This window comes from Rattus norvegicus, chromosome 17 (assembly GCF_021556685.1).
Source record: "Rattus norvegicus strain SHRSP/BbbUtx chromosome 17, alternate assembly SHRSP_T2T, whole genome shotgun sequence".
Lineage (NCBI taxonomy): Eukaryota > Metazoa > Chordata > Mammalia > Rodentia > Muridae > Rattus > Rattus norvegicus.
In genome coordinates this window covers 88,201,005-88,228,623 of record NC_141550.1, presented here as the reverse complement: position 1 = coordinate 88,228,623, position 27,619 = coordinate 88,201,005, and the positions used below count along the sequence as shown (strand labels likewise).

Genomic DNA, 27,619 nt, shown 5'->3' with positions numbered 1-27,619 from the left:
TCCCAGCACCTCGGGGCTAAGGCAGAGGGGTTGCTGCGAATTTGAGTCCAGGCTGAGCTTCCCCGTGAGACTCTGTCAAGAGACAGAGACCTAGAGAGGGAGAGGAGAGAGAAAGAAAGAGGAAGGGAGAATGAGGGAGAGAAGGAAATAAAATCAATCTTAAGGGCATCTATTTTTACATGCTACATGTTGCTGTTCTCTGCATTATGTTTGTGGTGAATTGTATAAAGTTGACTGTGATCCAAGTTTAGGTGGAAAAAAAAAACCATTCTTGCAGAAGAGTAGAAGTAGACTAGATAATAATTATTTTCATTCACACAACAACCACTGGGAAAAAACAAGGAGAAAAGGACTTTATAAAAAAGAAAGCTTGAAAAAGTAATTATTTGCTAACAGTTGGCTTCTTAAATGGCTATTTTTCTTTAAGTTTTATTTCGTCACATTTTATTTCATATATTTTTATTCTGAATGAGTTGAAGGACAGGAAATAGGAAAAAAAAAACTAGTGAAGAGGTCCAGGTGGTAAAGAAGGCTGATGACACATTAATGATTAAAACAGGGGAAAGGCACAGGGATAGTGGAAGACTGTCGGAGAGCAGGGACACTTTTGTCTGTTCACTGCTGTACCTGGCACCTGTACCAGTGCCTGACACTGTTGGATGTTCACTGGTTAAATAGTTCACTAGTTAAACACCCTTGAAAGCATGACCTCAAAAGATGTCTCCAGGGTTCCGTACTAGGATGCCATAATTGCCAGAATGACTGTAACATTAATCCATGGAATCTTAAACTTATTTCTTATGAAGAGCTTCCCCACCTCTACTGTGACCAGACTTACAAGTCTGTCCAGCCAAGGCGCAGACTTTTCCTAACCAAAACTTCCAGAGAAATACAAATTGATCCAGGAAAACTCCTTGGGGGGATAGCTGGCTATTCTGAGATTCTGCGGTCCCATTTCAGTACTCCAGGTCATTTTCCTCTAAGCTAAAGGAGGTTCATCCAGTTTTCATCCGAAGCACCGTCCAGGTGTGTCTTTAATAGTGTATAATTCCATCTGGGCACTCTTCAAAGTCCCGCAGCAGCGGGCCATGAATGCTATGACATTTACACATACTGGGAGGGGGGCGGGGCGGGGATCTGTGACTGGAGATCTGTAATTGAAGAACAATGTGGACTTTCATTTTCCTTATACACGTTAGGTGAATTCACATCACAGTACCAGTCCCTAGAAAGGAAGGCAGCACAGAGGAGAGAACTCTTTTTTTTCCTCTGAAAAATGAAATGGCAATCTGGCTTCCTCTTAGCTATTCCTTATGAGTTCTTGAGTCTAAATAAATAAATAAATAAATAAATAAATAAATAAATAAATAAATGCGAGTTGAGAACAGTTTTCCTTGTGTCCTGTGATGTGTTTATCCTCAACTCAGGACCTTGAAGTGATGCCTTTTATTTGCTGATTCAGCAAATATCTGCAACGCTCCCAGTATATTGTCAGTATATTGTTTCAGAGGAAACAGTGAACTCCTGGTTTGTTGTTTTTCGTTGTTGTTTGTTTTGTTTTGTTTTTCATACACTTACAGGAAGGAGAGAAAGCAATAAGCAAATATGTAAACTATAGAATGTTAGCAAAAGGTTTAAAATGTCACGGCTGTGGGAGGAAATTGGCAAGACAAGAAGCTCTAAGGCCGAACTCGAGTTCACATCTTGCCTTGCTAGTATTATTTATTTGCTATTACTTGTTTGTTTTCTCATTCCTGACCCGTTGTATGCGCAAACAGATGCCTTCCCTGATGACTTCTTAGACCCAACTTCTTCCCACGTTCCCTTTGGATAGTCTTAAATCATAGGTAGGACCCCAAACCTAATTCTAACGCAGGTCAGTCTCCCACCCTTACCCCCAGGCCCCAAGGCTCTCTCTGGTCACATTGCTTCTGCCAAGGGCTGTGCACCCCATCTGAGGAGGCCTCATAAATAAACTTGTTTATTTTCCTTTCTTTCCTTTTCTCCCCTTCCTTCCTTTTTATTTCTTTCCTTTTTTTTTTTTCCTGACACAAGATGATGGTACAGGGAGCCAGAGCTTCCGATCATTTTGAGCACAAGAAAACAACAAAACCCAACGATCAAAACCCTAAAGCGGACAACGGCCGAGGGCTCGAATCTAAAGGAGAAGGTGACGCACAATCCAAACCCACGCCCCAGCTTTTTCCGTCTTGCAGCCCCGGGAAGGCCGCTGGGCCGCGGCTCGGCCGACAGACAAAGCGGCCCGCTGAGTCCGTGAACAGGCACAAAACGAAAGTCGGCCTCGGGGCCGGGAGGGAAGGCAGCGGAGGCGCCGCGGGCTCTGTCCCCACGCGCACCGACCCCCTTCTCCCGACGCCCTGCAAGCGGACGCCGCGCAGAACAAGGCCAGCTCCGTGCAGCGCGCGGCGGTGGCGCGGCCACCCTGCTCCCAGAGCCCAGTGGCAGCGGCGGGAAGGGCGCCCGCGGAGAGGCTCACAAGCCCGGGGCCCAGCGCCCCGCCGGGGACTAGCGCGGTCCGCGCGCGGAGGAGCACGGCGCCGGCGCGGAGGGAAACGCCGGTGTAGTGCGGCCAGCCCTGCACTTATAAGCGCGCGGCTCCGGGAGCTGCAGCCATAGACCGAGCGCGGGGTGCTTATTGGTCAGCCTCCTGCCTTCTGTGAGCCTCGGGATCAGACATTTGCACTCCAGTGCCCCGGCGGCCGCCCAGCTGGAGCCCTTGGTGTCCGAGGCGGTCGCAGGGTGTCCCCGTGTGATGACTCCAGCATCGGGGAAGCCCTGGGCCTGGATTGCGTCCGAGGGTGACTGCGCCCACTTCCAGTGTCTGTTCCTCGTCACGATGTCCTTGGTCCCCTCTGTCCACTTAGGCTTGACAAGCAGGAGTTGCTTGGTGCTCCCTTCCCAAGCTGGAATGCTGTTCCGGTCAGGATGGTGAGGCGGAATGAGGCCCATGCAGGTAAAGTTGTCTAAAAGCACACCACACCCTCGAGAAGTGGCCCAGCATTAACTCGGTGTTAATACAGGTGACAACTCACACGGATCTAAAAGCATACCATGAGGAAAATCGCAGAAAAGACCGAGGCCAACTCGGGTCCATGACTATGAGGTTTACAAACTGTAAAGAGGGAAAGCATTTGCCTGGCCAGAAAATGAAAGTACACCGGAGGCTAAAAATAACTTTATATCTCAAAAGTACTGGTGGTTTCATCACAGCTGCCACAATCCACAGAACTGCAGACTGAAGGTACATGGAGTTCATTCTGTTCGAGCTATAAGCAAAATAACGTCCCCAAAAGTTGGCAGAGGTAGGGCGTGCACTTTGGGGGGAAGTTTTTTCTAGGGTAGGCGCCGGTAGGAGCATTATTTACTGCTTAGGAAATCTGAGCTTTAAGAGCACACAGTCTCAGAACTGAGTCCCCTAAAAGTTAGTGTACTAACAATAGAAAGAGTTTGTGCCTGGAGGACAATATGGCAATTTTGTTGTCTAAAGAACAACCCAGATTCTCTTAGCCCCACCAACCCTACCACCACCTCTGGTTTAGTATCCAGGGCTGGCCTTTCTGCAGATGGTCCCTCTCCTGGTCCCTCCCTGCCAAGTAACCCCCAACCATTGAGGGTGAGGGTTCTACATTGCTTCCTTATAGGGGGCTCTGACAGTGCCTCTATCTGCCCATGGCCCCAGCGCAAAGTTAGAACAGCAGGAGACAAACCTTCACAGAGGCGGGAAAACAATCACTGTGCAGTCTATCAGTTTCTACCACGGACACTCCCAAGGCCTGATGGGATTGCCTGGAAGCTGCGACTGAGTAGTCCGCTGTACTTTCTCTAACGCGCCACTTTGTATCTGTTTTCCTTTCTGTTTATCCTTGCTTTTCATGCCCTGGGATCCCATCTTTTCATCGAATCTCAGCACTTAAAACTGCCCTCGAGGTTAGCTTTTCTTTGGCAGTGTTTGGGTGTTACGTATACTTTCCTAAAGATTTCACAATCATAACAATTTTTTTTTTCTCGCTGTTTTGGCACCGGATCTCTGTCTCTTTAAAGTGCTAGTTTAGGAAGCAGTCGGTTGAGATCCTTGCCAAATATTTGGGTTGGGAGGGAGATAAAAGTTTGGGCTTCTAGTTATTTGGTTTCCCTTGGTGTTTCCTTGTGCGAGTTAATTCCTACATCGTAGACTCTTACATGCTCTCAACATTTGGAAGTTTGAAAAGTTGAGATGCATGTTTGCGTAAAACAGGAAACACTTTCAATTGCAATTACAAAGCTGTTAATCTGCAGCTCTAATTACAAGTTTTTAGCTCATTTTCACAAAGCTGTGTTTAAATCACCAGGAGGAGATAAGTTATGAGCCTTTCACAGCAACCTATAGCTCACAATGCTTTGCAAAATTTTGGGGGGGCATTATTTTAAATATAAGAACATTAGGCTCATGGTTTTTAATAATAATTGCCACCGGTTTATTGAAGATTTGTCAGACACGTTTTGACTCCCTCCTGGCTTGCTAATCATCTGTAACTTGATCAACAGTAATTCGAGACGGGACTCACCAGATGTTAAATAGAACATTTCCACAACTCTGACCACAAAATCCTCCCTCTCTTGGCCACTTACAAACTGTTACGAAATCTGCAAGCCGGAGACTACAGTGATTTCTGCCGTAGACACCTGCAAACCTGCCTTCCTAGTGCCGTGTTCTCTTGAGCAACTGCTAAAAGTTCTAGCCTTGCAAACCACTCAAAATACACACTCTGCTCTCCTCTGCCTCTGCAGTGAGTGAGTCGGTGTTTGCAATGAAAACCGTCTCTCTTGTTGTGTTTACAATTTTTAATATTTGCACTTGAACAACATTCCATCTGAACTTAACTATGACAAAAGGATGAAGCAAGGCCGAACAGATCATGTGTACCTTTTCGAAGAAAGAAAAGGACATGTAGGGCTATCTCAGGTTACTCATGTCTATGCACTATCAGAAGTTATCTTGGCAAAGGAACAGAAGAGTGCCTCCTTAATCCTAGCTGCTAGTTCTCCCCACATTTACGAGGATGGACAGCACGGGTCAGAGGGCCACCATACAGATTTACACTCTCATCATAGGCACTGGGCGCTTTAACAGGCCATGAACTTGCTGCGGTTGTGTCCCATTACTCAAACATTTTTGGAACCCTTCATGCCACTAGTGTCTGAGTCACATTGTTTTAAATGACCTATTCAGTGTTAGCAAATCTTCCCCCACTCAGAGCAGATAAAACTGTTAGAAATATCTGAAGGTGGCTTGCAACCACAGCTAGCTTACCAGCGTTAGCGGGGAAATTAAATGAGAAGGAATAAAATTAAGTGAACTGAGCAGCACTAAAACTACAACCTACTACTACTACTACTACTACTAATAATAATAATAATAATAATAACATCATCATCTAAGAAAGGACTGAAGAACAATTGCAGGAGAAATAAGTGAATTAGAGACCATTGAAATGGATCAATTCCAAAGGAAGGAGATCAAGAAAATGGAGAAATTTCTGAAAATATTATTTAATGAACTATACAGGGCATAAATAAGACTGTAAAAGACAAAGGAGACAGCAGCGGTAAGAGTGTGTTTTTAAATTGCATGAGACCACTGTGTGACTTTTACTTTGAGTGCAATGACATGAATGAATCCCTAGTTGGTTACCAGTTACGTTAATATCCAGTTTTCTGCACAGCCCTGGAATATCTTTGCTTACTATTTGGGAAAAGGCATCATCTCCTTACCTGTTACTTAGGACTAATGCCTAGTAGTGAAATAGATTTCAGAGTTCCAGTAGGTGTTTCTAAGCCTGTGTCAAGAAGAGCAGAACTCGTATCGATTTGAAGCAAACATGTGGAAGGTTCTGAAGGTGTGAATGGGCAAGTTTTTACTCACGGCTCTGCTTTTGTTCACATTTTAAACTTTCTATCGTTTGTCATAGAACCACAATACTATTTTCATTACAGTCAAATATAAAGATGTCTGTAATCACTTTTATTTAGAATTATGTTGAAATCCCTAAAAAGATTAAAATGTAAATAACGGGGAGACTATTTCAAAGCAACAGGGAAGTGCTTTTATTTGTAGGTAATACTTTGGCCTATAAAATCTTAGAAACCTAATTGAAAAGCTGCTGTAGAATATTGAACATTGGGCTTGAGAGATGGTCTGATGGGTAAAAGTGTTTGCTATGTAAATATGGAAACTTGAATTTAAATCTCCATCACCCGTCCATGTAAAAAGCCAGGTGTGTGTGTGTGTGTGTGTGTGTGTGTGTGTGTGTGTGTCTGTGTGTGTCTGTGTGTGTGTGTGTGTGCATGAACTCAAATAACCCCAACACTGGAAGCAGAGGCAGGCAGATCCTAGGAGCACTTTTGGCCAGCCAGCCTGGCTAAAATGGCAGGCGTTGGGGTCAGTGGAAGACTCCATGGAGGGAAATAAGGTAGAGTTGTAGAATGGGACACCTGATGTCCTCCTCTGGCTTCTGTGGGTATATGCACAGGTGTGTGCATCTGTACAAATACACACCCACATGTTATGCAGACATACTCAATGCATACATATATATGTTACATATGAGAAGGTTTTCCAGTGGCTCACCACTCACCTGTTGGGTAATACAAGTGTTTAAAAGATTCTATGCAAAATAACAATATGATCCTATTCACATAATTAATGCTGGCAAGCACTGAAAGAGATCTATACCCCAAAGGAAAGGGGGGCAAAGATATCAATAAGTTAAGATATATATATATATATATATACATATATATGTATATGTATATATATATATATATGCTCTTAGGTAAATATTTGCGACTTTAACCAAAAACCTTCAGTGGGATGGGTTTGAATTGAAACAATGTCTATCTGAAGGAAAAACCAGATTAGCCAGGATACATCTGACCATGAAGAATGGTAGCAGGGGTGTTCACTGCTCTACATCTGACCATGGAGAATGGTAGCAGGGGTGTTCACTGCTCTGGATCTTAATGTATATTATAAAGCCACAAGAATTACAGCAATATTGGATTAGAAAAAAGATTGACAAATAGATTGATATTTTGGAATACATAGCTCTGAATTCAATATGGCTGTAAATGAAGCATCACTAATGGAGAAGGCATGAATTATTAACAGGTAGTACTAGGAATGCTGGCCAGTCACGGGGCCTCCCATACAGAGTCCATCTCAGTTAAAGAGGGAGGTATGAAACAGAAACTGTCATGGAAGAGAAATACACCGTAAAACCATGGAAGAAATCGATGTATACATAGAATTGTTTAGATCAGATCATCTACGCCGAAAGCTGTAAATAGTACGCTGTAACATGGGTGTTTGGGATGAATATCAAGCAGGAGAGTTAGCATTTACATCTTAGAGTCTTCTGGAAAACTTTTCCTACAATAGCATCAATGTATCTATATGTAGTTGTATGTAAGGTCACTCAGAAGAGTTCATCTGGAAGGTTCACTCATCCCACTCTTTCTTCTGAATGCTCAGATTTTTATCGTTTCTATATTTTGCTTGTTCTCAGCTCACTCCTCGTCTACAGGGTAACGTTTGGGTTGTAACTGCTTTCTTCCTCCAGTCTCCTTTTCAGAAGTGTCCCTGAAACCTTGTGCTTTCCTTTACTGTGTGGAAGAGGGGGCTAAAGTGATCTGAGATCTGTAAGGTGACAATAATGTAAATGATATGGAGTAAATTATATGGCAGTGAAAACCGTCTTCACATTTTGACAATACTTTCTTCCTCCTTCCCTGCAACAGACTGCCCTCAGGGTATACAGCCTTACTGCAGCACCACCCAAATAAGAAGAGACCCAGGAGCCTTGGGCTACGCAGACCAGCTGAAGCCTAAGAGGAAGTGCCCTGACTTCAGGGGAAAGCCTGCCTGAGCTCTGCATTTGTGTTGGCACAAGCAGGGATCTGAGACTGTTGTAAGCACGTCCTGACCCAGGGATCCCCGGGAATTACCTCATGTAACCATTGCCAAACACACCTCACATTTAGGTAGTTTCATTATCTCTCTTTTCCATATCCTGGAACGGAAGGTAGAGAAGTGAAGAGCCTTGCTAGAGCTCACTCAGGTGGAAAATGGCGGGCGAGGCTATGGTTGGAGCTTTCGTAGACGCTGTGATGATCCTTGATTACTGTGAGGGAGTCAAGAAATTTTCTTCCTAATTTATACCAAGACAGTGGGGGCAGGAATGGGTTATCGGAATTCATACAGTTTTGATCAGTGATCAGAAAGAAACAGCAGAACAAGGATAGACATATGATAAGGAATGACCGGAGGGGAAACAAGGCTTCGGAGCCCAGGTCAGAGGGGAAAATGCTCTGAGCTTTAATAGATGAAACTAACGCTCCATAGAGGGGAAGACTAGAGAACAGGCAGGTGGGGTGGGGAGTCGGGGAATATCCTGGGTACAGGGAGAATGAAAGCCATGCCAGCCCTAGAACTCTCAAGGTCCAGAGCAGTGAAGATCTTAGACCGCAAAGGATCACACCCACACTGTTTCCCACGGGTTTGGACTCCAGGGTCCTGAGATAGTAGCTTCCGTGTGGTATCGCTGTTTACATAAGACTTGTTCATTGTGTGCAACTGTTTCTCTAAGACTCTTGTTAATTTGTATCTCTGCTTATTTACATAGCCTTTGTTAGCTTAGATAAGGGGAGTAGAAAGTGAAGGTAAACCACCCCAGTGAAGTTTCCATCAAGCTGGAGGGTTTTTCCTACTCTCCAAGTCTAAGTGTGGCGGTTAGCTACTTTCAGAGTTTTAGAACCAGAGTAGTACCGGTTGGCTTCTGAACTTGCTGCTTGATTCTTTTTTAAATCACATTTATGAAAAGATTCCGAAATAGTCTAGAAGTGGCCTTACAGGAAACACGCATAGATGAAAAACTTACACATTTGCTAAATGTGACTCTGCTTTGCTAAGGTTGTCTCTTTACTTGGTTTTTTCGTCTGGCTAATTTCTTAGGTACCTAAGCTGCTGCGTTGCTAAAAAGACGTTGGTTCTTTGGAATTTAAAACTGACGATTATCTGTCAGCTGGGAGGTGAATTTGCATACCTCTTTTTAGTTTGTTTGTTTGTTTGTTTGAAGATTTTTCAGACTGAAATATTTGGCGGCACGGGGTAGGGGGATAAAAGGCACTCTTAATCCTTGGTTATAACAACCTTGTTCAGATTTTCTTTTTTTAACTGCTAATCTGTCATGAATGTACAGAGATGATTCATTCAGTGAGAATTTCGATTCAGGTGAGTTGAAAGAAAAGCCTAGAACTTGGAGGGGAAACAGTGTCAGGAAAAGAAAGGACTTAACACAAGCAGGGAAACAAACGCAGCCAGCTTGAACTGTGGTGTTTGAATCTGTTAAAGGCATAAATAACGTTACACCAGGGTGGGGGGTAGCTAAGGGTGAAAAGTTTCTTAGCCAACTACCGGATAGAAGTAACTCGATGGTTAGAGAGCCCGTGTGGGATTTTAATTACTGGGACATCTGCTTAGCGAAGTGTACTACTAAATAGGGATCAAACACAGAGATCAAATTCCGTGTGGAGGGAGTGGGAATGACATTCATGAGTCAGAGAAAAGAGCTATCAGCCAGGGGAAAATCAGTCCTGGCTTTACATCGCACCAACAGAGAAGCAATTATTTTAGATTCGGGGCTGGTTAGCAACCTTGGTCATGAATTTAATTAAATAACCCTCAAGTGGCAGAAAACAGAACAAACCACTGTATTTAACCGTCAGTAAGACACGAAGCATAGAGATGACCCAAATCCCTCCTCTTTCCCTCTCCCTACATAGAATCGTAGTAGTTCTTCTTCCCTTTGGTAACTTAGTCTTTTCTTCCCAAAGGTATCCAGGAAATTAATTGGAATTAATGCTTTAAACCAGAAAAAGAGTGACTTAGCTCCAAAATCTTTGCCAAGAGGTAATTTGAAAAATGGAAGGAAAAAAAAATGCAAGGATTGAGTCGCCATGAGTTTCTTCCTGGGGCTAATACAAAAGCCGGTCAATTCACGGGGTGTCTTGGAACCACAAAGCCTCCATGACACTTTTATTGATCCTTACTTGGCACCTAGAATGGATAAGGCAAGAGACACATTTAAAAGTTTAAATGATCAGAGCAAGAACTGTAGGAAATGTCCCTCAGTGTGGAAGAGGTCTGGCAGAGAGCGTAAAGGATACTTTGAAAGCAGTGTGGATACTTTTAAACCATTTAGTATGGCGGCTCCAGAGTCATTCATGGTCTTCGTCCCCTTCCTCACTACTTCCCCCGGCAGCACCAAAGTTCTTCCAAAGACCACCCGGATCCTTCTGGTTTCCCCCAGATGTCTTTCTCCTGTTTCCAAACAGCAGAAGCCAGCTGGGGAGAACCTTACAGACAGTGCACTTTACAAACGCAATACACAAGCATCTTAAGGAACAACCACGCTGCTTCCCTAGAAAACAAGCACTGTGTGGCTAGTCCCTAGAGCTCAAAGCCAGAGCCCACTGACTGCTCCAGTAGGCTGCCATGAACCACTCCGAAAGATTCAGTTATCACTGTTTCATGAGTGAATTCTAAAATTCCCAGGAGGCTCTGATTGGTGCATTCAACTGCATCTGTGGAATAGAATACAGTCTGAAACTGTCATTAAGGTGTGAGGTCATTCCTCTAAACCACTTTCCTATTTTAAAATCCTAAGAAATGCTTCAGGTACTGCTAACCTCAACCATGTCCATGTGACCAGAACAGCCAGCCAGTGCCGCAGTCTTACCATAGGAAAACTTGAAAAGAGCCTGTTTCTGACACAGGGACAAAGAGTAAAACAGAGACCAAAGGAAAGGCCACGCAGAGATTGCCCCACCTGGGGATCCATGACACCAAACCCAGACACTGTTGCTGATGCAAAGAAGTGCATGTTGACAGGAACCTAATATTGCTGTCTCCTGAGAGGCTCCGCCAGAGCCTTACAAATACAGAGGCGAATGCTGGAAGTCAACCATTAGACTGAGCACCAGGACCCCAATGCAGGAGTTAGGGGAAGGACTGAACGAGCTGAAGGGGCCTTATCTGGCATCAATGAGAGGGGAGGCCCTTGGTCCTGTGAAGGCTTGATGCCCCGATGTAGAGGAATGCAAGGGTGGTGAGGCAGAGTGGGTGGATGGGTAGGGGAGCATCCTCATAGAAGAGAGTAAGGAGTTTGCAGGGGAAACAGGGAAAGGGGATAACATTTGAAATGTAAATAAATAAAATGTCCAATTTTAAAAAAATGTATACGAGCATAAAAGAAATTAATCATCTTCCAAGGGTCACTACATTCACTGTAACTAGATAACTTTTCAAGTATTTTGAAATTGGCAAAGAAAAAAACAACAATGACCGGATGAATATAGAAAAATATTCTGAGTGAAAGGCAACAAAATAGGTTCTATTGAAAGAAATACAATTAGGCACATCTCCGTGTTTAAATTTAGAAAAAAAATGTATAAGAGAAAGTATCTAGACTTTGTCCAAAATATATTACAAATCAAATTTGTTTTAACAAAAAAAGCCTGTTTCTGCGGCCCAGTCGTCTTTTAAGAGCTTCTTCCCGGGGTAGGGCTGCAGTCCAGTGGTAGCACCTTTGACTGGCATCCTCTGAACTCCAGGTTTCATCCACAGTGCTGAAAACTGTGTCCAGAGCAGAGTTCCTTCCAGGGTCAGCAACAGCCAGGGTGGTTCCTGGAACGCCATAGGCTCATTCGCTCCATAGCGACTTCTTGATCACCTCCTGGCCCCAGGCTAGACACACAGATGACCAAGTAGCTCCTTACTTGCCCCTGTGAGCGAACCTAGCTGTTCATCTAGAATGGACAACCTAAGGCTTCCTCGGAATCACTTCCTACGAACACTGGCTTCTCATACATGGAGCCTAAGGACTTTTCCTGGTGTGATGTACTCATGCCTATAGAAAATAAGGTTTCCCACTGTTCAGGGTCTTCATTATGCTAAACGGGACGGGAACTAAATAGACTCCACGATGAAGCGTGGCCTGGTTTATCTTTTCCTGCTGTAACTCAAAGGATTTGATTTGATTGTGGCGTTGCTTGTGGAAAGCAGATGGCGGGCCCAGTGAGATAGCTCAGCAGGTAAAGGGGCTTCTGTGTGAGACTCGCAGGTTTGATCCCAGAACTCATGTAAAGTTCTTAGGAGAGAGCTGTCTCCACACAGCTGTCCCTGACCTTCACATGCCTGCTGTGACATGTAAGCCGGCCCATACCCACGACACACAGTATTTAATACATATTAAAGAATACATAAGAAATGCTTTCTGCCAACAACCCCCAAACCAGCTCCAGAGACACAGTGATGGTTTCTTTGCCATGTAAATTCTAAAATCCTCAGGAAATCTGAAGAACTTAGATTTTTTTTCTGATCTGTCTGGATTCGTTTGACCTAGGTGCCTCGGTGATCTTACATTACTCATATTCAAAGAAAGGCTCTGATTCTAAAATTTGATACATTATTAAGATTCATTCTGGCTGTGAGATTTAATTCAGTTGGTAGGGCCTCCAGTTTGAAGTAAGTAGCTCCCCTCCCTTCTATAGCACTCCGCCCCATCCCATACTGGTCTAGGCACATAGCCTACTGTGAAAACCCAAGTTCTCATAGGCCCCGGTTGCCATGCCCACCCAGATATAATTTGCTGTTATCACATACGTCAGAAATTCTTCGGTTCCTCTGTTCTGTAACATGCCCTACCTAACTCCTCTGGGAGACTGGCCTCTGTAATCACACCTGCTACAGTAGTGATCACTGTCCTGCTACCTTGGCATAGAAACGAAAGTTCTGCGTTGAATGGCTGCTGCATTTCAAAGTAAGCAGATCCCGGGTCCACTGATGACATATCTCCCCTCAAGGGAACAAGGTTTCTTCACCCATCACCCATCGAACGTAAGGTCTAGGAAACAGGAAGCGCAGTTTCCCAAATGGACCACCGAGAAGGACGTGAAGCAGGGCCTTGCCTACTTCCCGCAGGCCTGTGTTTCCATGTATTCTATCTCAGACATAGGCTATCTGTCGACTTAGGATGGCATCTCAGTCTGTGGAGTAGCATCTCTAGGTCAGAGTCTCCAAACTGAGTAGACCCAGTGGTCTCTGGTCCAAGGCAGTGTGGTATGGATATCTGATGGTAGAGAAGCTGGATCAGCCTTGGCGAATGGAAGTCTACGTCACTGAAACAGCATGTGACTGTCATCCTCACACTTGTTGATGTATCGCTGTGCCCCATGTCAGCACTACCATTACTCTGGGGCTGAGTGGTGAATGTCATTAGGCGTGCGACACTGGCAGCAAAGCACTGCTTTGAGGGAGTTCTTCAACCTTCACATTCACACGAGGATTTCTCCGTGTCCTTGATCAAACCGCTCCCCGTGCATCTCACCTTGAGCCACACTTCTTTCCATACAACGTGGGCAGCTAGTTGATCATCGGAAACTCCCCCATCTTAAGAATTTCTCTTCACCACCCCTTTGAAGGTCACCTCAGCGTTATGTGGCACAGCAGCATTCATGTTTAGTCTGCACTCCTGACCAAGCCATCTGCAAGATGGTTTCACCTCCCCCGTTGGCTTGCTCTGAGGCCACCCCATGCAGCCCCAGCTGTGAATACCAGCACAGTAGAAGTGGGTGACATTTGGGTCTAGTCTCCGGTGTCTTCGCTCTCTGTTCATGCCCAGCCCGGTGTCTCCTGCTGACTTTTAATGACATTACTTCTAGGCCCACCCAACTTTATGATTTATGTACTACCAGGTCTCTGACTACATACCTTCATGATATCCTATGGTCAGATGATCCATCCACAGCAGGTCGTAACAGTCTATGTGGGTTTCTGGAATGTTGTTTCTATGGGTGGTATGAATCTTGCTCTGGGATCTTACAATTCTATCCTGTGATTCTTCTTTCATGATTCCCAGCAACTTCCTGGCCTCCTTTTCTCAACAAATCCTTTTAATGCCATTGGGTTACGTGGTAAAGGGGCTAGATCAAGATTCTTGTGATGGGAAAACACCACTGAGTACATCTTTGAGGGAACCATCATCTCCTTAGACAGCGAGACTGAAGTTTGAGGTGATTTGGTTCGGGAAACTGAGCAAGTGACCACAGAAGTTTCCTAGATTGGTTTCTATTGCTGTGATAAAACACTAAGCAGAAGCAGCTGGGGGGAGAAAAAGCTTGTTTGGTTTACAGGTGACAATCCACCCTGAAGGAGAAGAGGGCCAGGCATCAGGAGCTGAAGCAGAGAGTTCAGAGAAACCCTGCTCATGGGCTTTCTTCCTCTGGGCTGTTAAAATACTTTTCTTACACAGCTCAAACCTACCTGCTTAGGAATGGTACCGCCCACAGTGGGCTGACTACCGCATCATCAGTAACTAAGAGAATGCCCCATTGACATGCCCACAGGCCAACCTGAGAGAGACAATTTCTCATTTGAGATCCCCTCTCCAGGGTCTGGAGTTTCTGTCAATTTGACAAAACCTCACAGGCAGCTACCCTTAAGTCTCCTAACCCATCCATTTTTTTAAATTTATTTTTGTTTTAAGCTTTTACCCCTGTAGACTGCCCTTATCTTGCCCCTAGAACATTGAGCTCTATTGACTGTCTTCATAAATGTCAGGATGGGACCACTGGATGGCGTGTTAACCTTGTCCTGTTGAAATAATCACATACACTTTGCTTCTGGTATTGTTTGGCTTCTGTTACGTTGGGATCCTGTCCTTATTCCTGTCAGAGAGCTGCCATTCCATAGCTGCATCCCTCGCAGTGAGCCCTTCATGCAGAGAGAGCCTCCGCTGAGGTCCTTGGTGATCTTACCCTTCGTAACGTACTTTGTCACCACAGTATGTCCTGCGGGCTCTCTAGAGATCATGCCTGGCTGGCCAGTTTTCCATCCTTACATAGCATGAGCCTTGGAGCTGTTCGTACCATTCATTTATCACTCTACCGTGACAGATGTAACATTTCCAAATCTTGGACAACAGGCCTATTGTTCCCTCCAGGTTTCCGTAAGCCACCCTGGCACCTGTGGTCGTTGCCAGCGATGCATCCTTTATCCTGGTGGAGTTCTCCCACGGTGAAGGAACTCTTATGTAATGCCAGCCAGCATCCTCTGTGGCTGTTGTGCTAGCTAAGTGTGACTACCAGTCAAAAGTTTTCCCTTCGGGTGCAATCATCGCTACATAAGGACCTCCTGCTAGAACAGAGGCCTGTTCTAGCCCAGCCCAGGTAACCTGGGTAACCAGAGCACAGCAGAGTTGCTTTCCTACCTTCTGGCTCCACCAGAAGATGGTGTCAGATCCCCTGGATCTGGAATTGCACGTGGTTTTGAGCCCGAGAAGCGGGTGCTAGTTTAGCTCTGGTCCTCTGCAGGAGTAACAAACACTCCAACTGCTAACTCTTCTTGCCAGCCCCTCAACTGGCGTTTCAGCTAACTTTACCTAACTATGGGTTTAATGTAGAATATGCTTTTTGGTAAAGCGGGAAAAGACGGAAAACGCCGATTCCTTTCATTGAGATTAACTTTGAATTATAGTTTTTCAGGTTAATTTATTTTTACACAATGTTACCTGGAATGCTTCTCTAAACAACACTTCACGGACGGACATCAGAAGAGTAGCAAGTAGACGTTTATTGGTGCTGTGTGTACAGCATTGCAGCTCATGGTTTACACAAAGGCACCAGTGCCTCTTGGGTGTCATGGTTTATGCCAGGGACATCACAAATTTGCATATTTACAAAGAGAATTTTCCAGCAGATGGCAGTCAAGTGTCTTATTTTAACAAAATAAGGTTATTTCAAGGTGCGCCAATGGAAATAAAATGTCTTAAGGGTTGGTCAGCCTTTTCAGCTCACAGATACGTAGTCGGATGGGGAGACTGCTTCCTACCCTGCCAAGTCCTGTGTTCCTGCAGCCTCATTTAACCCTCAGAGTTGTGTGAAGGGGGTGCTGTTGGCAATCTGCCCACAGCTTCACTCACAGTAGTTTAGGGTTCTCTTGTGCATCTCGGTCTCCCTAAAACTCCCTGGTGCCTCTCAACCCAGCCTGCTGCTACTTCTGCCTACCACATGCTTGCTATAGTGCTAGTAATACTGGCACCTGAAGAGGACAGAGCAATGACACGCTTTAAATCACTCTATACATGCCACAGAAATATGAAGAACTCAGTATAGTAGGCTGCAGTCGTTCACAGGCTGCTGAACATCATCATGGCAGCACACTTTGACTGCACGTTTACCATCAGTAATATATACATTTTATATTTTAGTATGATTTCTTCAAAAATGTGTTAAGTAAATTCTTTGCATGGACAAACTAATAGGCTTTGTTTACTGGATAGATAGCTATACTAGACCATTTTCCGATGGTGATATATTAATATTCTTGACCCAGCGTTCAGTTAAAATTACTATAGAAAATTTGCCAATCACGAATAAAAAATTCAGAAGTAATTTTTATGCTGATCCCTAATTTAATCACCGAGGATTAATCACCGAGGATTTCCCCTAAACCCATTTAGATAGAGAAAAAATGAAAACTGTGCTCTATAAAACGAAGGAGCTGTTGTGCCTCTGGGAATTTTAAAATTCATGAATAGCATGGATACATTTTGCCCAACTTTTTCTAACTGTACGAGGCTTAGGAAGCATTTGAAGTTCTGCTAACTCCTTAATGTTGAGCCTCCCTGTGTTCTGAGATTGGCCTCCCTGGGTTCTGACATTTGGAATGCATTTGCCCCCTTCCCTTTGCCTTTCACACCATCACTGTCCTTCCAAACAAAGCCTGCAGTCTTTATAGCGTCCAGGACTGATTAAAAACAAAATGATGTCTTCATATTTTCCCCAAATCTAATTTTAAAACTCAAAAGGCTTTGAAGCAATTGGAAAATACAACAGTTGTAGCTACAGACTTGTAACTTGACCCTGTCAATATCTGGGAAAGTAACTGCAAATTAAGTTTTCTACACATCAAATTTGTGGCCAAATAAACCTCAACATTTGCTAGCATCTATCTTAAAGGGTCAGTTACAGAAAATTCTTCATCTTTTCAAGGTCAGTTTCTAAATGTCTTCTTAGAGAAATGGACTCATCTCGGGATTGGAGGACAGGGTTTATGTTAAGGGCTTAATTCTAGTAAATCTTTGATTTGTTAGGGGAAGGGTTTTTTGTTTGTTTGTTTTAAGAGAGAGAAGAGTTAGAAAAACAGGTCAATGTCCTTGATAAGGAGAAAATGATGTATAAAGTGAAAAATGGCAACTTCAAGTTATAATGGATTAACAAGAAATGAGAGGAAATTCACCATCCAATATCTGAAGACATTGTAACCTAGGTAACTTAATGTTTACTGTTACCATCGCCATCACCTGAGAACGGCTGCTGCTGTGGTTGGTTTCGTTGGTTTGTTTTGTGTGTGTCATACAGGTTCTTAATCTGTCACAGAGAACTTGAAATCCTGCTGCTGTCAGCTCCCCAGGGCTGAGATATCACAGAGTTAAAAATACTCTTAATTAAGAATGACACAAGCTACTATATTTCTTCAGGCCGTTAAATGGCTTTGCGGGACAAACTCGATAGGCAGGAAAGAGGAAGGGAAGCTACAGAATTGGGAATAAAAATTATATCTTCCTATGTAATGTGTCTAAGAAGTTGTAGTAAAGAAACAAAATCGGCTATGAGTGCATTAATGCAGTCAGGAGGTGCATATTGTACATACATGACCGTGAGTTCAATCCTCAGCACTGCCACAGAAAGAAAATCACTTGGTATTCTATCTTGACATAAGAGAGAGAGAGAGAGAGAGAGAGAGAGAGAGAGAGAGAGAGAGATGGGAGATTGGTTGCCAGTTGTGAAGCATAAATGGGGTCCAAGAAGGAAACTTGAAACAGGTTTTCAGGGACCACCATAGTGTAGGGCCTGTCTGAGCTTCCCTGTTCCTTTCTGTTCTTCGGGCCTCCAAGAAGTCCTTCTCAAGAAATAAACCTTTAGGGGCTAGACAAAGATGGCTCAGTGGTTAAGAGCCCTGGCTGCTTGCTCTTCCACAGGAACCCGGTTCAATTCCCAGCACCCACCTTCTGTAACTCCAATCCCAGGGGATCTGAAGCCCTCTTCTGGCCTCAGGGGGCACCGGGTATGCATTTGGCACATGCAAACAAAACACTCAGACACTTAAACTAGTCAAAAAGAGATATATCCTGTTATGCCCACAGATATAGCCGTAACAACCAAGATGTGGGAATCTAAACAAAGGTTCCTAAGGTGAGAGGGGCATTGGCTAGTTAGGGAGAATTAGGGGAAAAAAATGTTTCTGCAACGCTATCCTTAGTGTTCTGTTGGACTCTACTTTGACCCCATTACAGCTTCCAAAATGACATGTATTAAGTCTGAGGCTGCTATTCTTAAATTATACCTTAAATCCCTGAATATGTCCACTCTGAACATTGAGAAAGTGAACCTGGGAAAGGGAATCCTAAGGCCGCATTCTCCGTGTGTCTGCAACCTTGAACAGGAATCATAAGACTGTTCAGTGGGGATGGGGGTTGGGGGTACGGTCAGAGTGCACAGAAGGCAGGAAACACTTCAGGTAGGGTGAAAACAACAGTTCCAGAACCAGGAGTAAGAGAGGAGGGCTTTCCTAGATTCTCAAGAAACAGGGAGGTGATCTGCAGAGCTCTTTGGTTGATTCAGTGCCCTTAAGCGGCCACGCCTCTTTTCTCAGGGCCCAGCACCCACCAACATTTTTTCTCTCCACACTCCCTTTCCTGTCTTTCTGTGTAACTGGCAAGGTCAGGTTTCCTTATCTATCTGATCTGCCAGGAAGTAACTTAAGGGTTTTCAAATGGCATGTCTCCTTCTGATCTAGTCGCAAGGATGTGTGTGTTGTGTTTATGTCTTTTGTAGAAAAAGAAACACCTTAAAGCCCTTTATTGCCTTTTAAATTTTCCTTTATTCAAGCAAATGACTGTAAAGTCTTTCTATACATTGTAGCTAATAATTTATAAAGTATTACACAAATAAGAAAATTAAAAATGTAAATATTTTCACATTGGATACACTTAGTTTAAACATTTCGGAACAATCTTTAACAACTGTTATCCTCACTCTCCTGTGAACCTGGGTATTGGGATCACTTCATTCAGTTAGCGAGGGGCTGATAGCTGTCCACCCTCTGCAGAAGGATGTCTGAGTATCCAGGAGAATAATACCTGGAAAAAGAAAATTTGTATCAAATACATGAAACATTCTCATACAGTAGGGACCTGAGAGGCTACGTAAAGAGCTTACTGAAATAACTTACTGCGGTGGTGAGAAATAACACGGCTCAACCAGTAAGGCTGACAAAGTTCAAACCCCTGAAACCCGTGGATTAGAAGGAGAACCAACCCAACAAGTCTGCCCTTCACATGCGTGCTGTGGTGCGCATGCACACGCACACACACACACACACACACACACACACACACACACACACACACAATATCAAGTGTCTTAAAAATAACTGTCCAAGTGGAACTTCACATATGTTCCAGTAATGCTAACACGTAAGGTTAGAGCATATGAAGGAGGAGAAGCCCAGCCTGCAGTGTCGTACCAGATGCAGAAACACTTCGAGCATGTAAGCGGAGTACAAAGGAGGTATTTCCCAGGTATCCCTTCAATCCAGTGTCGGTATCTCAGAGACATCCCTGTTATCACGTCAAGTGAGTGCTGCTACCGAAGAATCATGGCTAACAAATGTCCTCTGTAGATTAGTCTATACAGTCTGTGACTGCTGATCAACTCCTGCATTCCAATTGCCTTGGAAATCATGTCTTAATGTATAGTTTAACCAGACCCAGTCATGATTCACATGAAAAACAATTAAATAGAAGTCTTATAAACACTCACATTATATAAAATGGAAAACTAGCCATCCTCGTTGCTTCTCGGGCAACCATAATATATTTACATTTCTGGATTTCCAAATTGAGCACCTTACAAAATGCTTAGTATAAAATATTAAATATGTGAATAGTGATAAGGTGTGGAAAGAATTGACATTTACATAAACACAAGCCAAATAAAATCTGGTGCACATTCTAATGTAGAAAAATGGATTTAAAAACTGGGAAGGTGGGGCTGGGGATTTAGCTCAGTGGTAGAGCGCTTACCTAGGAAGCGCAAGGCCCTGGGTTCGGTCCCCAGCTCCGAAAAAAAAGAACCAAAAAAAAAAAAAAAAAAAAAAAAAACTGGGAAGGTATAGTTTTAAAATTTCCAAGATATTTACTCAAGATGATTATGCCTCATGAAACATTTATGAAAGTGTTTCTGTACATTAAAGTTAATGTGGGGCTTGTCCCTTGTTAGGTGTCTTTATGCCTTTCTTGAGTTAGGTGGGTAAAACAGCTGTATTTTCTTTAATAGTGTCCCTTGTTCACAATCAAACAGAACACACACACACACACACAAAGAATGCTCTTCTTCCTGCACCGACATGCACAGACACATACACACACACATATACATACACACATAATTAAATAAAAACAAAATTTTAGCTGGGTATGGTGGCATATGACTTTACTGCCAGCACTCAGGAGGTAGAGACAGGTGGGTCTCTGTGAGTTTGACACCAGCCTAGTTTAAATAGCAAGTTCCAGATCAGCTAAGGCCACATAGCAAGACACTGGCCTTGTCTCAAAAAAAAAAAAAAAATCATCAAAAAGCGACCAAACCTAGAAAAATTAGTTTCAAAATGGGTTTCTTAGTGTAGCATCAAGAACTGGCAATTGTCTTTCTAAGTCGGAGTTAGTGCAGTGGCTGAGGCAAACCCCACTCTCACCGGCTCCTCATGAAAGGTTGGACACAAGACAGACAGCTTTTATATAAATGGTAGGAGACAGAGGTTTAAAAATCTCTTAAAATGTGCTACTTAAAATGATGGCCATTAGTCACATAGGACTGAAGAACACTAGAAATATGCTTAAGAAATTAATTTAAAATTTTTGACTTCAAACTGACAAATCAACTCTTGGAAAACACAAAAGTGTGTTTGGAATCATTCGTGGGCCCGCCTTTTCCCATGTTAGTTTTATATGACCTAAATTTAACCCAAATATTTCTGATGAGATTTTACCACCTGAGTTAAGATATGCTAGAAATAATGAAATATTATACAAGTGTAAAATAACCAATTTTACATTTATTACAAGTTAAACTCATAAGGTTTAGGTAACTGAAGTCTTAAAAAGTTATTAACACTATTTGCCTTTCCACCTCACTTTCTCCAACGTGACTAACAGAAGATTGGAAATTGACATGTGGCTCACATTACATTTTCACTGCACACTGTTAAACTAAAAGTCGTACTGTAGCAATCAGGATGTACTGATGATTCGTGAGGCTTTACTAGACTCGTTTCCAAGATTACTGACATTGCCATTGTCCTTCACCAAGAAGTCTCTGAGGACTCCCAGCAGCCAAGCTGAGGTGATGGTGATCAAACGTCCCCACACCGTCATCAACAGAGCAGACACTTAGAATTGCCCAGTCCCTCATCCATAAATAAAGATACCGAGTTACTCATTTACTGTGAGGAAGGTCTCGTTCCGACTACTACGGTGGTAAGGAATTTAAAAGTAGCTTCCTATGAGGAAAAACTACATAACTCCAGCTGAGCCGTCAAAGGCGTTTTAAATATACCACGATAATTTTTTATCTGTAATGAATGGAATGAGCACTGCTTGCTATGCATTTGTTATCAAAAACAAATAGCAAAAAATAAGGACCCAAGTGCTACTGTATAATGTCTCTAATATGATTATAAGAATAAATTTGACTTACCTAATAACACTACTTAATCTCAAGAGGAAAAAAGTGAGAACGGAGATACCCACAGAGGGACAATAAGACATGTTGCCTGAATTGAACTCTTACTCATTTAAACCCTTTGACTAGGATGTCGTTTGATTTTAATGTTATGAGATAGGTAAATATTAATTTACAAATACAGAAATTCTAGCTTAAAGAGTTAAATAATTGTCTTCTAATCATTGTCACTTAGGAAATGATTAGAACTGAGCTAGGAACCTAGGTCTGTCTGACACGTGAGCTGAGTTTTCCTCAGAGAGTAAGGACAACTGCAGAGTGAGAAATTCCTTCTCTGTGGCCTTCAGCCTCTGCTAAGCTAACCTTAACCTATCTCAAATGGCCTTCAGTAAGCAAATGAACCCTATCCCAGATGTGGGGAAGTTGAGGAAGTTGGCTTCTGAATGGATCACTTCCTTTCTGGGGACCTTTTCTTGCCCTTGGTTTTCTCCATTCTTATTTTATTTTCTTCTTTAGAACACTGAATTGGAAGTTTTCTTAAGCTTACACAAAATAGTATTCTTCCTGACTGTGCATACATCCACATACAAAACCAAACTTCAAATAAAACGTTTTGTTATATAGCTTTCATTATCCATTTGTATGTCTTACATATGCTATGACATACGACTCCTTTGATATCATATACTCATGTATTAATCTTTTAAATTAGCTTATTGGAATCGTTTCAATTCTCGGAAGCCTCTCGAGAACGCAGAGCTTGGACTGGAGAGATGGCTCAGCAGGTAAAGGCACACACTGCTCTTGCAGAGGACCTGAGTAGGAACCTGGGTTTTGTTCCCAGCACTATGTCAGACGATGTCTGGGGGCACCTGCATTCATGTGCACACACAGGCAGACATGTAATGGCAAGCTTCTAAAAAGAATTCAAGCCAGGCTTAGTGGCACATGGCTTTAATCCCAGCACTTGGGAGGAGGCACAATTAGGGAAGGCCTCAGGGCAAAGTCTAATCTATACAGCAAGATCGTCTCAAACAACAAAAATAAACAGTTGCTTCCTCCTCCTCCTCCTTCTCCTCCTTCTCCCCTTCCTCCTTCTCCTCTTCTTCCTCCTCCTAGTCCTCCTCCTTCACTTTTTTCTCCTCTTCTTCCTTTTCTTCCTAACCCTCACCCTCTTTTTCTTCTTTTGTACATGTGGTATATGCAGTGTGTGTGTGTGTGTGTGTGTGTGTGTGTGTGTGTGTGTGTGTGTGTTCTATGCACATGTGTGTGGACATAAGCGCATCCGTCACTTGCCACCTTGTTTTAGGGACAGAATCTCTCAGTGAATCAATCTCACTGACATCAATTATCTGGCTGGCTTGTGAGCTCCATATTCTACCCATCTCTGCCCCCAGTACCTAGGCTATGTGCAGCCCAAGTCCTACACAGGTGTAGGGATTCCAACTCAAGCTCTCTTGCTTGCAGACCAAACATTCCTATGACTGAGCCATCTTTCTGCCCCCAATGTCTACATTTGGACACGGAAATGGAAACAGAACGTTGGTTTGTGATATGGAACTGCCTAGCATCAATTTTCCCCACCTCACTATCTCCTCTGGGTAGCAGCTGTTGATGTTGTTGATGTACTCTTGGAGGATAGAACCCGGTTCTACTTTTATCTCCTGGATCTTTTTAAGTCCGCCACTTGTTACAAAAAGCCTTCGAGCTTTGCTGTCATGTGGGAGCACCTTGGAAATAGAAACAGATAAACACAGAATCTTTTACTTTCCCAAGTCAGGCTATTTCTCTTCAAAAGTTCTATTGTATCAGAAATGGCGCAGGAGAGACTGTATGCTCAGTTCACTTCCTATAACTTCAAGAGCTGATGCTTCAAGTAAAGTACATTCTTTTTCTAAGTACATTAGCCCTCGTGTAGTAGAGATGAATTAAGGTAGGAGATGAGTAAAGCTGGTGGAGACCTGCTCATACCTAGAGCCTCATGGATCTGAGGTCTCCCCGCTCTCCATGGAAGTGAAGGCAAGCCCCGTAACAAGGAAGAGAAGGTCCTCTCCCCTTGTCTCCTAAATATATCTGCAAGTCCCAGGCTCACGAGTTTAGTGTCCAAGCTTAGTGTCCAAAGCATCAGCGCATGCAAGCTATGTGAGTGTTTGCATATCCTGCCGAGGAGACATCCCCTTGCCTGGTTAACTCTCACACACTGGTTAATGCTCAGCTCGAGTATCACCTGCTTTAAGGAAGAACAGGCTGGGTATGGTGGCATATACATGTATCTTAGCAGACAAGGCCAGAGGATCATGAGCTAATTGGATGATGAACTAAAGGTCAATCTAGGCCATACGACGACATCCTACCTTTAAAAGACGAAAGCATTTTAATGATAGCATTTGATAAGTATATACAAACCCGCCTTGGTTTGATCCCAAACACTGGAGATAAGGGGGGGGGGTGAAGGAGGAGAAGGAAGAGATGGAGAGGAGGAGGCAGAAAAAACGACCTTGTTCTTAATAAATAGAGTTAAAACTATTGGGCTGGGTGTGTTTTCTCCCATCAACTAAAGAAACTTTAGCTGGCTTTAAACACGTGAAGTTTTGTTTGCTGGTTTTCTTATTATTGGGGGTGGACACCCACGCCACGGTGTGCATGTGGAATCAGAAAACAAATCTGTCAAGTTGGTTCTTTCTCTCCGTCTTTTCCGGGCTCCAGGGACCAAACTAGGGTCAAGCCTAGGCGGCAACAAGTGCCTGCGCTTACTGAGACAGCTCACCGGCCCGACGTGGGCTGTCGCTTGAACATTTCCATCTGTATTGGAGGGGCAGACGCACCACAGCTCATGGATGGAAGCCAGCTTGCAAGGCTTGGCTCTCCCCATTCACCAGGCGGCTCCTGCTCACCCTCAGATTGTCAGGTGAGATGGCAGCGCCCCCGCCTGCTGAGCCTTGTCCCCAGGCCCAGGTGTCCTGTCTTTCAGAAACAATCTTTGCTTTCATTTTAGGGCACGTTTATGTACCTTAGACTGAGCTAAACTCTTCCCATACTCATTTAGTCTCTACAACCATCTATGGAGAAAGTACCCTTGATCCTGTCTTACGTGTAATCGAACTAAGGTTTAGAGGGTCAGACTTTCCTGAAGAATTAGAGCTATACCTTGAAATACATTTATAGCTGTGTTCCGAGGTAGAGCAGCCGCCATGTGTGTGGCTTTAAGTGCCATCCTCACTCAGCACCAAAACCAAAAACCGTCAAGCAGCCAAACGGAGTACCATAAAGCACATACGCTCTGGCACGTGACTTGTGCGGGCCCCCATTTCTTTCATTTGTTTTTTGGGGGGGGTTGTTTGCTTGCTTGCTTCTTGAGGGGGCCTCACTCTGCAGCTCTGTCTGGGCTGGAACTCTCTGTGTGGATCAGACCGGCCTCAAATATACAGAGACCCACCTGCCTCTGCCTCAGCCTACATGGTAATAATGTGTATGGTGTTTTGTATTTAATTCTGGGTACCACGGACATGCGCCCAGGGAGCCCAGAAGGGGCCAGGGATCCCCTGGGAATGGAGTTATAGGCGGTTGTGAGCTGCTGTGTAGGTACTGGGAATGGAAGCCAGGTTGGAAGAGCAGGCAATGTTCTTAAGCGCGTAGGGGTATCCGCGGCCCCCGTTGACCCTGTTTAAGTCAGATATACAGGGCATCATTTGACCATGCTGAGTATCAGTACTGAGTATCAGTACTGCCCCTCTATTCCGTCCCTTGCTGTCAGGTCCACCTTGTTGTCTGAGCCCTCTGGCAGCTCGCCCCCCCTGCACTACTCTCAATCCGCAATGATCTACAGAGCATGACGCTTCCACTCGGGTAAACTGCTCACCAGAAGTCACTATGCGACGGACGATGGAGAGCATCCCTGGTACAGAGTTTCTAAAACATGTTTCAGTGGCTCAAAGACATTTTCCTTTCGTAAAGATGTTGCTGGGCTATGTTGCTAGACTAAAAGCAGGACTAAAGGACAGTGGAAACTACTAAAAGTTAGGGGCCAGCATACACAATCTGTAGAGTAAGGTTTCCTACTGCCCAGCTTACTGCTGCCTTCTATCTGTCTAAGGAGATTGTGCAGAGCTTGGAGCTATATGACAAAGGAGGAAGTGTCTCATTGTCTGTCTTATTAACCCATGTCACCTGTATCAACTGAGACGGCTGAGAACCAAGCCTTAAACAGTAAAGTCCAGAGCCAATTTGACAGGAGAACTCAGAAAAGCAAGCTCACAGGTAATGCCCCTGTCCGTTCCCTTTTCCAGGCCATCTTTCTCACCTTACTGAACTGTCCAGCCACATACTTCAGAATATTGGGAGGCGCATCATAGAGAAACGGCTCAAGAGCTGGGAGGTAGGTGCATTTTTGGATGATATTCTTTATGGCCTTTTTACTCTGTGGAAATACAAAGCAAAATGAATGGAAATCTTGGCAAGTCAAGTCTCATATTTCTCCAATTTGACAAGGAGATGAGTTTCTCACTGTTGTTTCATTTTTAAACAATTTTCTGCATAACTTAACAGCTGAACCATTGCCCCAGGCCCCGGAGACCTTTTCTTAAGGGTCTTAAAATCAGATACTCAGGGTACCTCTCTCTGTTTCTCAACGCTGAAGGACTGGTTTTGACTGGTACCATCAGTTTTACCAATTGTCTTCTGTTAAACTTTAAACTATGCAGTGAATTGCGGAGTTCTTAAATATACATCAGAACATTAAAACTATAAAGTCAGGATGGAGAAATGGCTCAGAGGTTGAGAGCACTAACTGCTCCTCTAGAGGTCCTGAGTTCAATCCCCAGCAACACATGGTGGCTCACAACCATCTGTAATGGGATCTGATTCCCTCTTCTGGTGTGTCTGAAGGCAGATTGCTCATAAAAATAAAAATATAAAAGTAAATATTAAAAAAATCTACAAAATTAAAAAGTATAAAATATACTTATTTACTGTAAACTAGCATGTATTAAAATAAATAAATATGTGACATTCACAGCTATGAAACAGATAACCAAAGCATTGCATTTGTTTTAACCAACAGCATAAGATGATAGTTATTATAAAGTATAAAAATATATAATTATTTCTCCACGTAAATCTATACATTATATAGCTATATACAATGTCTATGTGATATAGGTATTCTATACTGTCTAAAAGAGTTCATTTCACATAGGTAAATATCTACTGTGTGAATTATTCAGTGTACATTTGTAGACACTGCTATAGCTCATGGATAAAAATTGGTCCATTTTCAAGTAGAAGCAAAACAATCTGCTCAACTGTCCAATCAACTGTCAACTGAGAATCACTCCCCAAAACATAGGTACCACTTATACTGTTCCCATCTCCACCGCTGCCAGCACTCTTCCTGCTTTCAAACTGATACAATGTTGCTATCCCCTGCTGAGAATGTGCCTGAAGGGCCCCACTGTGACCAGAGAGTACTGCTGTAACCATGGCCCACTGTGCTACCTTGTGTGGTGAGGACAACTACTTGTTTGCCCATAGCTAGTTCTCTCTAGAATCCCACGTCTTGGGTGTGGTGAGCATCCAGGCTACCTTAGGGACCTGCCCTTCTGCTTTTGTTACTGCGTGTCTAGCAATGCTCTTGAAATGAAGGGCCATTTTGATTTTACATCATGGGCTTTGTACGTGGCAACTGTAATCAGCAAAACTTTTGTCATATTTGTGCTATCAATAAAAGATCTCTTGGATTTCAGGTTTTCTTTAGGGAGCC

At 43.5% G+C, this 27,619-nt stretch overlaps 2 protein-coding genes across 6 annotated transcripts in view; one reads left to right on the top strand and one right to left on the bottom strand.

The window, feature by feature from the left end:
- Window positions 1-1,573: 1,573 nt before the first annotated feature.
- On the top strand, window positions 1,574-26,236 carry LOC148000305 (uncharacterized). Of its 4 annotated transcripts, none has more exons than XM_087591750.1 (4): window positions 1,574-2,974; window positions 7,798-7,967; window positions 24,568-24,769; window positions 26,148-26,236. In XM_087591750.1, exon 1 carries the CDS (start codon window positions 2,056-2,058, stop codon window positions 2,635-2,637), a length of 582 nt encoding a protein of 193 aa, XP_087447876.1. In that variant the 5' UTR covers window positions 1,574-2,055; the 3' UTR covers window positions 2,638-2,974; window positions 7,798-7,967; window positions 24,568-24,769; window positions 26,148-26,236. The 4 variants fall into 4 exon arrangements, with proteins under 4 accessions (XP_087447876.1, XP_087447877.1, XP_087447875.1 ...); XM_087591751.1 differs by having other exon boundaries at window positions 1,574-3,262; XM_087591749.1 differs by lacking the exon at window positions 24,568-24,769.
- Spag6 (sperm associated antigen 6) overlaps window positions 18,977-27,619 on the bottom strand; it is a 52,371-nt gene continuing 43,728 nt past the window's right edge. Inside the window, exons 11-13 of one of the 2 annotated variants that reach the window (XM_087590278.1) lie at window positions 26,162-26,278; window positions 23,446-23,591; window positions 18,977-19,259 (exon numbers count right to left, since the gene is read on the bottom strand). In XM_087590278.1, the coding sequence (XP_087446404.1) occupies window positions 19,190-19,259; window positions 23,446-23,591; window positions 26,162-26,278 (333 nt within the window). In that variant the 3' untranslated portion in view covers window positions 18,977-19,189. 2 annotated transcript variants of the gene reach the window in all.

Coding starts and splice junctions, on each gene's coding strand:
- LOC148000305 (XM_087591749.1), top strand. CDS start 2,056: ATGATGGTACAGGGAGCCAGAGCTTCCGATCATTTTGAGCACAAGAAA.